General features: G+C 41.5%; 1 protein-coding gene across 3 annotated transcripts; it reads right to left on the bottom strand.

The window, feature by feature from the left end:
* Positions 1 to 6,261: 6,261 nt before the first annotated feature.
* On the bottom strand, positions 6,262 to 13,592 carry acer3 (alkaline ceramidase 3). Of its 3 annotated transcripts, XM_084449909.1 has the most exons (11): positions 13,465 to 13,592; positions 11,181 to 11,291; positions 10,982 to 11,034; positions 10,597 to 10,649; positions 10,170 to 10,251; positions 9,945 to 9,980; positions 8,919 to 8,977; positions 8,697 to 8,798; positions 8,359 to 8,463; positions 8,166 to 8,211; positions 6,262 to 8,042 (listed from the first exon to the last, which is right to left on the bottom strand). In XM_084449909.1, the coding sequence occupies exons 1-11, from the start codon at positions 13,565 to 13,567 to the stop codon at positions 7,989 to 7,991; spliced, it is 804 nt and encodes a 267-aa protein (XP_084306035.1). In that variant the 5' UTR covers positions 13,568 to 13,592; the 3' UTR covers positions 6,262 to 7,988. The 3 variants fall into 3 exon arrangements, with proteins under 3 accessions (XP_084306035.1, XP_084306034.1, XP_084306036.1); XM_084449908.1 differs by having other exon boundaries at positions 6,262 to 8,211; XM_084449910.1 differs by having other exon boundaries at positions 6,262 to 8,211; positions 11,181 to 11,235; positions 13,465 to 13,581.
* Between the last annotated feature and the right edge of the window lie 353 nt (positions 13,593 to 13,945).

Consider the following 13,945-nt stretch of genomic DNA (forward strand, 5'->3'; position numbering starts at 1 on the left):
GAAAGTTGTGGAGGCATACAACGCAAATCGGTGTTGTTATGAACGGAACGCTGCTAGAACAGGCGAAAGAATAGGTTGCTAGAATAAGCTAACCAGCCACTCCTCGGTGGCTAGGTTAGTTGTTAACGTTAGCTATCTACCATCAAAACGGATGGTAAATAGACACAAAAGAATCCCGAGAGACTTGAATCATATTTAACTTGTTTTTGGGTATGCTTTGGGTGTTTGGGGGTGTTTTTTTGCACAGGCTAACGTGACTTTATTGTGTTGCACTAGCATTAGCCCCCGTGGAAATTGGAACGACCCTACGCTATCTACAGCATGGAATTAACTGAAAATGATCTCTGTCAGTCAAAAACATCATACTGTAGGTAAGTCGAAAATGAGGCCCTAGTTAAAGAATTCCAGAATATCCCTTCAAGACAGTCATTAGTTGCTGACAATAATAAGTCATTTGGAGTGAGTTAGAGCATAAGAAGGGAGTTGAAGTTACTTTAATCTGCAAGTAGCTAATTAGCCATCATCATTAACCTGTCATCACTGAGCAATTAGACTTTACCCCCCAAACAACAAGAGCTCCAAACTGGTACCATAGCTTAGGACTTATAATAGGATTTAGTTAGGTTTTAGTGTTGGCCATTTTAGTATAGGGTTTCACAATAGGTGTATTGTTTAAGTTGTTGTGTTTGATATTATGTTTATTATATTAAAGTTGATTGTTTATTGTTACCCTGCCCCCTCTAGTTATTAGCTATTGTCCACTTTCAGCAATCACATAATACAACTTTTTTTCCACAGGTTAGCTATTCTCGCTACATTGATTGACAGGGTTGCCATCCAATCATCAGCGACTATATTACGTATGAGTTCTGTACATTTGGTACTAGAGCAGCATCAACAAGTCCACACTTTGGAGTATGTTACATGACCAATTTGACAAGTTAGCTAATTTCACTATATTGTGATGTTTTGCAGAGAGAGAAAAAAAAAAATATTCCGACATACCTTTTGGATGTGCCCTTCTTCACATCACAGATGCTGCATTTAAATGCTTCAGCAGGGTTTCTGTAGGTGCAGGCGCTGCATTCCCAATAGCCGTCATCAGTAATCGATTTTGGCCTTAGAAATAGACAAATGTTCCAAGGCAAGTTAGTTATGTATTTCGTAGCGGACTGAAATCAGCAGTATAATCCAAGCTTTGAAATGGGTTTACATTTGCAATACTCAATGATTTCAAAATAACATGCTTTTTTGAAAAATGTGAATTACATTAAGGTCAGGGGTGTAGTGGTAAATACAGAGGTGGGTAAACTCTGTCAAATGCAGAGTTTACCCACCTTGTTTCCCCTCACTGATTAACACAGTTGATCAGAAAATAGGTGAGTAAACTCTCAGGCTCCTTTTAAAGAGGTGGGTAAACTGAGTTTACTTGGGTTTACCCTCCACTACACCCCTGATTAAGGTATGTGCAAATGTAGCAACATTAAATTCTTATATTTCAACAAATTGAGAGATATCAATTTGTACACCATACATTCACACTTATACAGACTTATACAGTGAACACCTGGGGACAGAGAGACTGAGGGAGAGCAGAGTCCAACAATAAGGATTGCCCGACTTCCCGGGGAAAGTAAAACTCCATGTCGGGCTAGTAAATCAAGCAACTCACTTGCCCAATCGAAAATAAATTTATTTTCGATCATCGTCGTATCATAGCTAATGTTCTCTCTGGCACTTAGCAAAGCCCCTTCCCCTGGCCCACATTGTAGGCTAGGAGTGTGACGCAAGGCTGTCAGTCAGACATCTTTCAAATGGCGGCAGGTAAAGACAAGACAAGCTCAGGCACAAACGGACATAAATCGTCTTAGACAAAGGGGTTGGGTGGTCTAAGAAGATGTGGGTGAAACTCACACTACGTTTTGCACACTTTGCCAAAGGTTTGAGAGCAGGGCAGATAAAACAGGGTGGTTTTTCAAAGGCACTTTTTCCAATTATGTGTGGTTATTTGATAACTGCTGCTAAATAAAATAATTTGTATAGGGGCAGGTAAAAATTACTTTGGACAAGTAGATTTCTGATATTGGACCCTGAGAGAAAGAGAATAAAGCTCCTCACATAGTGTACCTGTGGTAGGTGTCCATCTCTTCAGTGCTCAGTGACAATGACCTAAGGGCAAAAAGAGAAAATCAACATTCAACACTGCAAAGTTCAGTCCAATGAAAGATGGTGCATAGCCTACTTTACAACTACAACATACAAACAAATGCAGTGATGCAAGTTAATTCTGGAAAGCTAAACAGACAGATATTCCCTTTCCTCATTACTGTGCACAAATGGTGCTCACATGTTCTTAGGCCTCAAGAGTCCTTCTGGTGCCGGTGTTATGCCATTTTTTGCACCCCCGCCACTAGGGCTGGGTATCATTTCAAAAATTACGATACCAGTACCAATACCAGTACAGTACCCTTAAAGTGATACCGATACCAATTGAATACTTCAATCGATACTTTGTATTTATTTTTTGCACTTTTTCCATTCCATAACCATCATATGAATGGAAGCATTCAGTTGTGTAAAATGCCATCAATCCTCCCACATTCAAATAATTTTTACAATCTTACATTTTGAAAGTGTTTAAAAGAGTATCAAACTGCATTTATTACAATATAACTACTGACAGTGACTACACATTTTTTAGTCATCCGTGGCCTTGCAGCTAATGTGAACGGTGTGTCAAGGCTGCTGCTGGGGGTGGCAATATAAGCAGTAGCAGGTGTGGTGGTAGTAGGCCTAGGGGGGTCTTAACATTAAGCATAAGATTAGTTAATAACATTAGCCTAAACACATATCGCTGCTACAGAAATTAAAACTACCACTAAGTAACCAATGCACTAAGCAATGCATTACAGAGTAGGGTTGCTAATGCGTTTTTATGCATTAATTTTTACCATACGCCATAGGCGTGTAGTATAACCATACTTTTGAGCGTTTTGGTGGCATTACCTCAGCGTGCTAAACTGTGTCAACTAGCAGTTGCAGTCGATTTCACCAGATGGATTGTAGCTGTCTGCCATAACGGGCATATCACGTCGCATTAAATTGAAGAACTTGCAGACAGAAACCTCCGGGCACGAAAGGGCGCGCATTGCGAGGTCACATAAAAGTATATTTTTTTGCACACGCGTTCATCACCTTCACTGCTACAACTATCCTAGGTGTGCAGTGCTTCTCCATAATGGGGGGGGGGGGGGGGGGGCACACTTATATCTTAAAACAGTTTTCAACTTTTCCACAACACTGTAGCAATGGCAGAGGTATCCATTAACGTCCCTCTCAAGTGGGGGGGTTATCTTCCGTACTGGAAGATCGTGGCGCGCTCATCTGGTGGTGGGCTTTGGTAGTCCTACAACATCATGTCGCACAGGGGTCTCACAGGATGCACAGGGGTCGATCTAAAGTCCCCCACTGTGACAAAATCTATTGAACTTATGGTAATGCTTCCCCTTACGCTAGCTTGCTGACTAGCTAGCTATACTATCCCAAACCAGCTAGTACATGCTAATAGCTAACAGAAATATCCTTTTAGCAGATGTTTTGACCACTTACTTCTCTGACTCTAATTTCTCCGCAATTGGAAACTCTTCGTTGTGCCTTGAGCTATCCATGCCTTTTGTCGGGGGTTTTTGTTTTCGTGATCACCAAAATATTTTGGCTACCCAGCGAGCAACTGTGGCTGCTTTCGAAACAGTAGCCTAACCATGTTGGCGCCCATCCCTCTTGACTTTTAATACGTTATCCCCGCCGTTCCCGCCGCATGTTTTTATAGGTCGATTTCACGCGTGCGCATTATATTTCCAGGGTTCAACTGAACTACGGTTCTACAGAAGGAACAAATGAGATCGCAGCTGAGGGGCATGGTCAGAATACGGTCAGTGTATGCATATTTTAGAGAGCGGTCGGCAGGTGTTGTAAGTCCGGGTGGACAATGATTCTTCTGAATGTCTTATTCAAAAGGTATGATTCTTGTTAACTGACACTTCATAATTCGTTTTCAGACATAATTCTTACATATCTCATTACTTGCACAGACAGTGGGATTCAAGAAGAAGAAGTCACCCTTTTAAAAATAGGCTCAGCAAACATCCTTATCGTTATAGCACCTCCTTTCTTTCTCGCTCTCTCGCTCTCTCTCTCTCACTGACAGGTGGCTAAATCAAACATGCTGGAGTTCTTCATCTCACACTGAAAGTAGGCTATGTTCTCACCTCTCATGACCTCTCATGCCACCAGAGAAATAGGTAGGCTAATAGGCTACAGCAGGCTTGAAGTTGGTGATTTTGAACTAAACTTTTGCATAGTCAGATATATAAAGGTATACGCTTCATAAAGACCACATCCACACAGGGACGGACTGGGACAAAAATTCAGCCCTGGCATCTTGGCCCAGACCGGCCCACAGGACTGGACTGGGTGAATATTTCCTACCGGGAAATGTAGCCCCAGTCGGCCCACTAGCCGAGCCGTGAAATGGAACACCTTCAGTTTCGTTTTGTTGACGGGGGGGGGGGGGGGGGGGGGGGGGGTGCTGCTGTGCGATTTGTTGACCGGGGGGGGGGGGGTGCTGCTGCGCGATTTGTTGACGGGGGGGGTGCTGCTGAGGCTCTCTAGCGGCCCACGCAAATGACACCTGAAACTAACAGAGGGAGGGGTGGGGCCTACATATGATTGGGCCAGCCCAGTGTCAGTATAGAAAATGGACCAATGGGCCGCTGTCCCTGCTCTATGGGCCGTTCGTTAGCTCGTTTTTTTAGATCGGCCCACAAGTAGGTCCGGCCCACCGGGCATTTGCCCGGTACGCCACATGGCCAGTCCGGCCCTGCATCCACATGGGTATTTTTGTCTTTACAAAATGATATGGTTTTATTTAATGGGCTGAACTTTTGTGCATAGTCCAAGATGTGCATAGGCTGGAATTGTTGACGATTGGATGCTTGGATAGTGTGATCAGCCACAGTCATTTGTTTGTAATATCAAATACAGCAACATGTTACTCATATTAATTTTCAGTTAAAAACCACTATTACTTGTCATAATTAAGAGTTAAGAGATATTTAAGAGTCACATCTGTCCTGACTATAATTGATAGAGGCTTTTTGTCCTGAGTAATGTGTAGAGTTTCATGAGGAACATCAAAATGTTTCTGAGGTCTGTCCCCACGTCTCACTTCCTGTTGTTGAGTTGAAAATTATATTATTACAGAAATGTCGCACTGTCCCACACAGGTGTTCAGATTGAAGTGCCCATCTCCAGTCTAATTCATCAATCTTTGTGGTCACATGCTTTAGTAGGCTCCTTCAATTCATCTGGTATGTGATCAACAGTCTCTACATCAACAGCTTTGACTTGATGATTTTTGATGCACATGTGGAGCTGTTTTTAGTTCTTAGACACGTTAACAGTTTAACCTTAACTGCTGTGAGGCATGCAATCAGTGTCATCGGAAATGTTGGCTTATAAAGAAGTAAACCTGACTGGGCACATTTTTTTGTGTCATACTGTGAGGCAGGTGATTATGGACATAAGATAATTCATTTGTTGTTTTTCTACTCTGCATATAGGCAGCTTATCAGTTCTCATTCTCTATAGTTAAGAGACAATACCAGCAATTTAATATAGGGCCTAGCTCTCATACAACTTTGACAACCTTAACTCTGACATAGGGCGTCTTCCACTTGTCTTCCATACTCCACCAATCCAATATCTCCACTCTAGTTATTGAATTGGGGCCATGTACTGTAGTACTCAGAATGTCATTCACGTCCAGGTTAGTACTACACTGGGCTTCAACAAGCCACCCCTATCTCTTTCAGAGGCTGTTTTGGCGGCAAGCCACTTGGTGACGTCTGACAACTTACCACAACCTTCTTGACACCCTGCAAACCTGCCTGACTCCTTGCCTTACAAGTAACAGTGATGCTCCAGTATGACAAGTCAAATAAGACATTGTATTAAAAGAGTGAGTTATGAATGACTGTTTTAATAACTTGTCACTGTATCCACCAACACTGGTGTGATGTATCCTTTGAATATATGATATTTGAATCTCAACAGATCATAACAGATCATATAATCTTCTGAGCACCAGGAAATGTATTAATGTTTACAGTAATTATGTGGTTGCAGTTCATGCCTACAAGGAATGGAAAGCAGAAATGATCCTTCAACCAGAGGTAATAATACAAAACAGACATGTGATTTTCACTGGTTGTTATTTATCATGAACATCAAGGCAACTTGGAGTACACTACAACAGAAAAATAAGGCACCCTTATTGACGACGGCTCACCAACTTTATCAAGCAGCAATTTCAGATAGTTGAATACAATGTAATTCCAACATCAATGTTGTCTTCATATACTGTATTGTGCTCAAAATTCCAACATGGCACAATTAACCTACAGTAAGAATTATAGGGTTCTGACTTTTTTTTGTCAAAATGGAGTTAGTAACATACACTTGATTATTGGATGTTTCTGTTGTAAAGTTTTGATTCTCAATATCTCAAGAGATATACTTTACCCTGATAGAACCCTATAGTTCTAAGCTCACAATCAGGGGACACACAAATGGATGATAGATTATTGGGCTACACAAGCTCAATAACATGTTCACATTACAGCATCAAAGTCAAAGTTGCGATGCAAAAAACCTGAACGTGAATGGCAATATGCCCGCTCTAGTGGCCAATTGAGGATTAGTGATGTTCAGTAACCATGAACTGTCATACAACAGCCTACCTACTGTATCATGAAAAGGCAGGTTCCCACATTATGTTGATGGAGTGAGTACATCAACAGATGACTGGCTGAAGAATGCTGATACACACAATCCTCACAATGAATTTGGACAACCATTTACCGTGATGCACCTTTACAATAACATACAGGTAGTCATTGATAACATTGTGATAATAATCCATTAAAATGTACAATTACTTAGATTATAGAAGTGACAGCTACACATACAATACACAAATTAGAAATTGAATAACAACTGGCATATTCAAACTACGGACTCCCTATCATCCAGGCTCTCCCAGGTGGAGTAGCAGTTAGAAGAGGGGGGTACTATTTTCTCATTCCTCATCCTCCTCTCTTTGGCAGCTTCTGCAGATGTAACATTTACAGGGAAGCCTTTTTCACGTGGCAATAAAAAGTGTGCATTGGTAAAGTACATGAAAATAATTACCCTGTTAACTTGTACTACATGCATTCACTATGGTCTATGTCATTCGACAGTTCTTGGTTGAAATTGTGTCACCTCCCTTCAGTTCGTACTTAATACTCAAGTAAAACATGACAAACATTACTTCAACATGTAATAAATCTCAGAGCAACATTTACAAGTATGATGCAGATCCAGTCTTGGAATACATTACTGTAAGTAAATTCCATGTAGCCTGACCATTGGCATAGCAACTCAAACTGACCATCTGAATTACAGTATTATATGGTTTCTAAATGTCCAATTATTTATTACATTGAATGCTAACACTGATACTGTATGCTAAATGTGATTCATAAGTTGGTTAAATCACACATTTCTGACTTTTTCCATAGCCATAATCAAGAAAGCATCTTTAACCTGTACATATTGTACATTTGCATTGTAAATGTATGAGTAAGTAAAAGGTTGTGTCACTACAACTACACCACGAAAAAAACTACATCGTCTTTGATCTACAAATGGTTGATTAAAGAAAAAAATCATTCAATTCCATATCAAGTCTCAACACTATACTGTACTTGGCAAATCCTCACAGTGCAGAACTGAAGGGTCCCCAGCATGGCTACTGGGCATGTGCCTGTCCTCTGGTCACAGGGTGTGTGAGCCTGTAGCAGCAGAGGCAGGGGGGGAGGGCAGGTCCCAGTTCGCGGATGATGCCTGAGTGTGACAGTCAACATCCTCCACTGTCCCCTATTTCTTCAGCTTGTCTTCTGAGGCTCAATGTGCAACGTGGGCCACACCCCAAATAAGAACTGAACACATGTCGATAGAGAGGTGTTGGTGGTTTGTTTAGATATTGCGGTGTCATATCTGAGTCCAACAGTCAAAGAAATAACTACAGTACGTGCATCAGATTTGGATGATTTAACACTTACCTTTACTTTTGGTCTGTGTTTGAGGTAGGTTGACCTGATCTGTAGGCTGCATAGTGAAAGAAGAACATAGTTACATTTGCAGTTACTCGTTGTAGCAATCAATCAGACTATACTGGAAAAATCACATCACAAGTATACTCTCTCAGGCATCACATTGGCTTGTAGCCTACAGTAGCCCAATCCTGGTCCTTACCTGAGGAGTATGTGCAGGTAGGATCCCAGGCCTGTGAGGATGTGCCACCAGGCATGGAATTGTGTCACTATGCCAACACCAGGGGGCAGTCTCTGTCTAGTGGCTCTGGAGCACAGGGAAACAGACTAGAGGACTACCCCAAACTGTTTACAATAGTCCAGACAAAACAGAGATTCCCATAACAAACCCCACTGAATCAACACAATGAAAAGAGCTTTGGGACTGAGTTGATCATAGTGCAACTGGCAATCAATTTAATTGAAAGGAAAACAGACTTGGGAACAAACTTGTTGAAGACATACATCACATAAAAAGAACAATGCCTATAGCATATCTACCTGAGTGAGTTACAGAAGAGATTGTCAATGTTCCACAGTAGGAATCCCAGAAGGAAGACAGTGAGGGAGGTGTAGCACAGAGGCCTGAGCCACGGGTACACCCTACAATGGAAACAAAGACATTTCACAACCTAATTATTTCACATGGCAACTTCTTAGCCATCAGTTCATTTGCTGAGCTTGACTACCAGATGATACAGAAATCTATTCACTGCCACCTACCATGTAACTATGAAGATAGAACGTATCACAAGGCATGCTACCAGCGCTCCATACATAACCTGGTGATACAAACAAAAGGCTTCAAAAATCAACCAGGTCTGAACTTAGTGTGTTGTCATGTTCTAAGCAGCTTCTTTGGATCATCATTGTCACAGTACAAGAAAGGGGGGGACATCAAGATGAGCAGTTAGTGACAAGGCCTATTCACATGAGTGCATGTACAAGGTCCAACCACTAGGTCGCGCTAGCCTAAAGCCACAATCATAAGTCAGCATATAGTATAACATCAAAGCAATCTAAAAATAGACCACATGGATCCTGTTGGCTGTATCCCAATACTGAAACATAATGTGACTCAGTTCAGCACTGATCATGCTCCTACTTGCCAAGTATGCAGTTGGACCAATATCCTTCCAATTCCCTGTCTACTTAAGCATAACAGACGTGACAGTTACAGGATTGTTTGTGGTTAAACATGCACCGCCATAAAGAGGTGTGACTAGTAAGCAGAGGGGACTGTGGTGGGGGTGTAAACAAAGACATCGCTGTGCTTGTTGTTATGGAGCAACACAGTCCCACGGTGCTCTCACAATGCACAGTACAAAACACAGGATAGAGACTAAAGGGAAACGCAGATAAGGCCAGGACGTTTTCAATGTGACCTGAACAAGGGGTTTTCCCTTGTTTGAACACGTAATCTGGGAACAAGTACTGGTCCTACTGATACAGTATCTCAAACAAGCGCAGCAGATTGACGAGTTTTGCACAACAACAACAAAAAACATCTTGAGACAAAACCAGCCGTGACTAGAAATTCTGCAAAATGTCGAAATCATTCTTTAATGCAATTGAAGCTAGGACATCTAGTATAACATGAAACAGTGCCATGGCTAACTGCATTGAACCGGACATCAATCTGGCTGGCCTTACTTTTATACTAGGACAATATTGACTCATGACACACAGAACCCAGATAGCAAAGAGGTCGCTCACTGAACACTTAACTCATGCACTTCCTTACAGTACCTGGTGAAAGACTGGCTCCTTCCATTGTAAGTAAACCTACAACATTAATAGAAGTGTTAGAGTGAGTGAATAGCAAAACAATATACAGTATCAATGAGTTTCTGATTCTAAATTCACAACTGTAAATCTCAGCGTTCTCTTCCAGGGGAACATGGAATGATTAAGGGCAGTGATGACACTTTTTACACAAGAACACACCAGTAAGCTGACAAGCATGACACTCACCACACTGACTGTGACACTGAAGATCAACAACAAAGTTATGGGAAATAAACTGATGGTGTTTTCCTGCTTGAAGCACTCATATCTGAAACAGAAAGATGAATGACAAGTGTGTGTCACCAAGAGATGGAAAAGGGATTGTCACAGCTATACTAAGCAACTGAGAGGATGAAACATGAAACATGTACAGTAATATGAACCAGAAATATGAACCATATTAGTGCTGTGTCATAGCCAAACTAAAACGACAAGTACATTCAACTGTTCTTTTTTTGTATAGATCAATAGGATTAATTGTGCTATTCATCCCTTCACTATCATGATTAACTCCCTTCCAGTAGGCAAAGGGGCTTGTCTGTGTTTCAAGAGATGCTCAATGTCAGTGTCAAGTGTAATAGCTGAAGAAAATGGGAAATGGTGCACAGCTTACAGGCAGTAGACAAACACACATGTGCTGTAGATCATTGGTAACTCATCCAGTAACTGCAGAAGATAACAGAGACACACAGAGTACAGTACCATGGCACGGTCAGTACAACACAATAAGGAACCATTGTTTAAATAGTTTGTTTTATTTTTACTCACAAGCCTTTCATCTAACTCGCCGGAAGAGCTCAAACCCCATTTATCTTGCAGACATTTCCCTACGCTGCAAATGTGTGTGTGTGTAAATGGACATTCAGCAAGAAACAGAGGGATACAAATGCTTCATGTCCTAAAAAGACACACAAGCCCATGTGAGAACACAGTGATCTTAGATTAGTGTACATGCTGACCAATCTTGATTCATTTTTAGATATCATAAGTCAGCCCACCTGCATCTCATATTGCAGCGTCATGTGAAAACACCAGGAACCAATGCCAACAGCTGGAACAAAGAGAGTGATGTCATCAAACAGGAGGGAGAGACATTAAATACTGTATATTAACATTGCTCTGAAAACCCAGATAGACAAGACCATAGGCCGGGACCAAGTAAACTTTTAGAATTACTCTGATAAACAGTAGGTTTACCTGCCAGCCCTAGAAAGGAGCAGACGTAGCGGAACTCTAGTCCATCTTTAATGGTCTGGATAGCACCATAGATGGGAGGAAGGATCATAATCAGGTTACTGACTGTGTTCCCTGCACAACGGGATGACAGAACAAGACTCAAGAGGAGGAACAACATGATTTACAGTGTCATTAGAATCAACACTCCTTCAATGTGTTATGACACTTTCACTTCAGTGTTTGTTGGAATAGGTGGGTGTGCAAAGACAAATTCAAACAACTGAAGATAACTGCAGTGTGGGTTCATTTAGAGTTCCATGCCGCACTAGAGGCTTTAGTGGAATGAGAACTAACCAATCCAACATCTTATTATTTATCTGATCTTCTTATCACTTATCTTTGAACATTGAAGCAAAACCAACCCTGCCAGCGTTCTGAGTGAACACACGGTTCACAGTTTACCTTCATCAGAATCAGCCTGATAAAGCTCTGGCTGTCTTTTTTTTTTTTACAGGGTTGCTGTAGTAGCATGTGTGCGTGTGGAATTCAGACCGCTCCTATCACCAAGCTGCAGTGTTATGTTCTGTAGCCTACTGTACTGTATATCACATTTCCTTAACTTCAACTGTAAACAGGAGTTTCTGTTTAACTGACTTCCCTCAACGCTGCAAGCAAGCAGCAACTATTGTTCCCCCTCTGCCAAGGTTTTGAAAACTGAGATCGGGCACACAAAAGCAAGCATATACAATGAGCATACATCATGGTGGCCTCTTTTCTTTTGTCATTCTTCCACACCAGGTTTACTGAACATAGCACATTCCTGCCTTTTTTTGTCTAGACTTAACATTAAAATCCAAACCATTCCCCAACTCCCATCAATGTGAGTGGTACATTATCCTCAGACTAACTGGAAAGTAGGAATGCTTTTATTGAAATCCCAGAATCATTCATTTCTTTTTTTCTTTTCTTTTTTTAAATTAGCAGTCAAGACAGAGAGAATACTCTAACTCTTGGAACATAAGAGTACCATTATTTTTTCAAGCGGCACAGCCACTTCTACAGTAGGCTGTATGTGACGTGTGTGTCTGTCCGTCCATGTGTCTGGGTCCATTTGTGAGAAATAGGCTACTGTTGCACACCAGCAGAGGGCAGCAGAGATTGCTCATAAACCTGCACCGCTTACTTCACCGCCTGTGTGTGATTTTCTTTTTGAGAGAGAGAGTATTGGTAGTGGATGCAGGTCAAGCATGAGACAGTGAGAGGTAAATGAGCAGCAGTCCAAATAAGCAAACCCTGACCCATTTGGCACAGATCCACTTTAAACGGTTCTGCCACGTGCCCTTGTCCACATACCAAACCTTGCATGCACTTTTTGGGGGAAATTCTTAATTTATAGTTGATATAGTCAGAAATGGTTCTGGAGAACAAAACGTGTAATCAGTTATGATACTGATTTAGCCTACAGAGAAAGAATTGTGCTGTATGGTAGGCTAATAATGTAATAATAATGTATAGTCTATTTAGTTAGCAACAGTAGCCTACTGACATGTCAAATCAAGTGGCTACACTCATTGTTGAGCTCCATACAAAAGTCCAGTCAAAAGATTTCTGATACACGTGACATTTCAGAAGCGTCGCCCTTGGTCAAGCATTCAGAATCGATGCGCCAGTTTTTATTAATCTAGTGATCATGAGACAAAAGCATGGAGGCACTCGATAATTATTAACAAAGGCTGCATGAGCTGTTATACAATCAGTAAGCTTATGGTAAGCTTATGGTATTAATTCTGAATGTGACTGCGCGTGCGATACGCGCTTTGTGATGGCTACTTGAATCAAAGCTTAAAGGTGTTGGCAAATTAAGTTGGTCTTCATATACAGTTAGCTAAATGTCTTTCAGTCGCGTTGTCTATGTAGGCTAAAACAACCGAGCAACATTAGCCTCTGCAGAAAGATGCCCCGTGACGAAATCAATTCATATAGCCTAGGCTATGATATGAACTCAAGAAGGCGAAGGAAATTAAAGAGATTAAAGAAGTGCTATGCTTCATCCAGAAAGATATGCTGTTGGCATGCTGTCTAACCTACATTCCTCCAAGTGCAGTGTCTGTGTCAGAAACGTGACATTATGCTGAATTATTTCATTATTAATGTTTGGTTGGGACGCTACACGGGAATGTTACCAGACGCCGTTTACGCTGCACTGAGTCGGCCTTCCTCGCGAATGTACATCCGTATAAATTGCAGTCATTTTGGATTCGCAAAACGGCAGTTTCTCTACACGCGCGGTGTCACTCGTACTTACAGAATTCTGCGATGTACAAAGAAACGACATAATTCTCCTCGCACCAGTCCAGCGTTGACGTCGGGCGCCCCCAGTATCCTAGTCTCTCCGTCGAGGGAGCCATGATGGAAAAGGAACGGACTAGTTGGGCGTGAGGGAGGAGTGAATCTTTATAGTAACGGATTTACGGCCCCATCCATTCTCATGCTAACTTGCGCACAACACAGGTGAGGTTTGGGCACCCCATTGTGTATGAAAGGTCATTGGATTAAAAAGCCACCTGGCACAAGTTTAATTTTATCTTCATTATTCTACCCTCACATTGATTGGAGAACTTTTGTTATGGTGAAAATTGAAAAACGAAACCTCTAACAATGTGTAATAGCCTAATTATTTCAAATGTGTCATGATGTAGGCTAGGCCTAGTTTAGCATTATGAGGAAAAGACATAAGGTTCCAAGTGAACAAATAGGCCTACCTAGCCTGTTTAACACACAAAAAA

The sequence above is a fragment of the Borostomias antarcticus genome, assembly GCF_949987555.1.
Source record: "Borostomias antarcticus genome assembly, chromosome: 15".
Classification (NCBI taxonomy): domain Eukaryota; kingdom Metazoa; phylum Chordata; class Actinopteri; order Stomiiformes; family Stomiidae; genus Borostomias; species Borostomias antarcticus.

Bases quoted from the DNA above. Each gene is read 5' to 3' on its own strand.
- acer3 (XM_084449908.1), bottom strand. From the start codon at position 13,567: ATGGCTCCCTCGACGGAGAGACTAGGATACTGGGGGCGCCCGACGTCA. The intron at 11,292-13,464 runs GTAAGTACGAGT...CCCGTTGTGCAG, and splicing joins TTTGTACATCGCAGAATTCT to GGAACACAGTCAGTAACCTG. The intron at 8,799-8,918 runs GTAGGTGGCAGT...TTTCCATTGTAG, and splicing joins TCTATCTTCATAGTTACATG to GGTGTACCCGTGGCTCAGGC.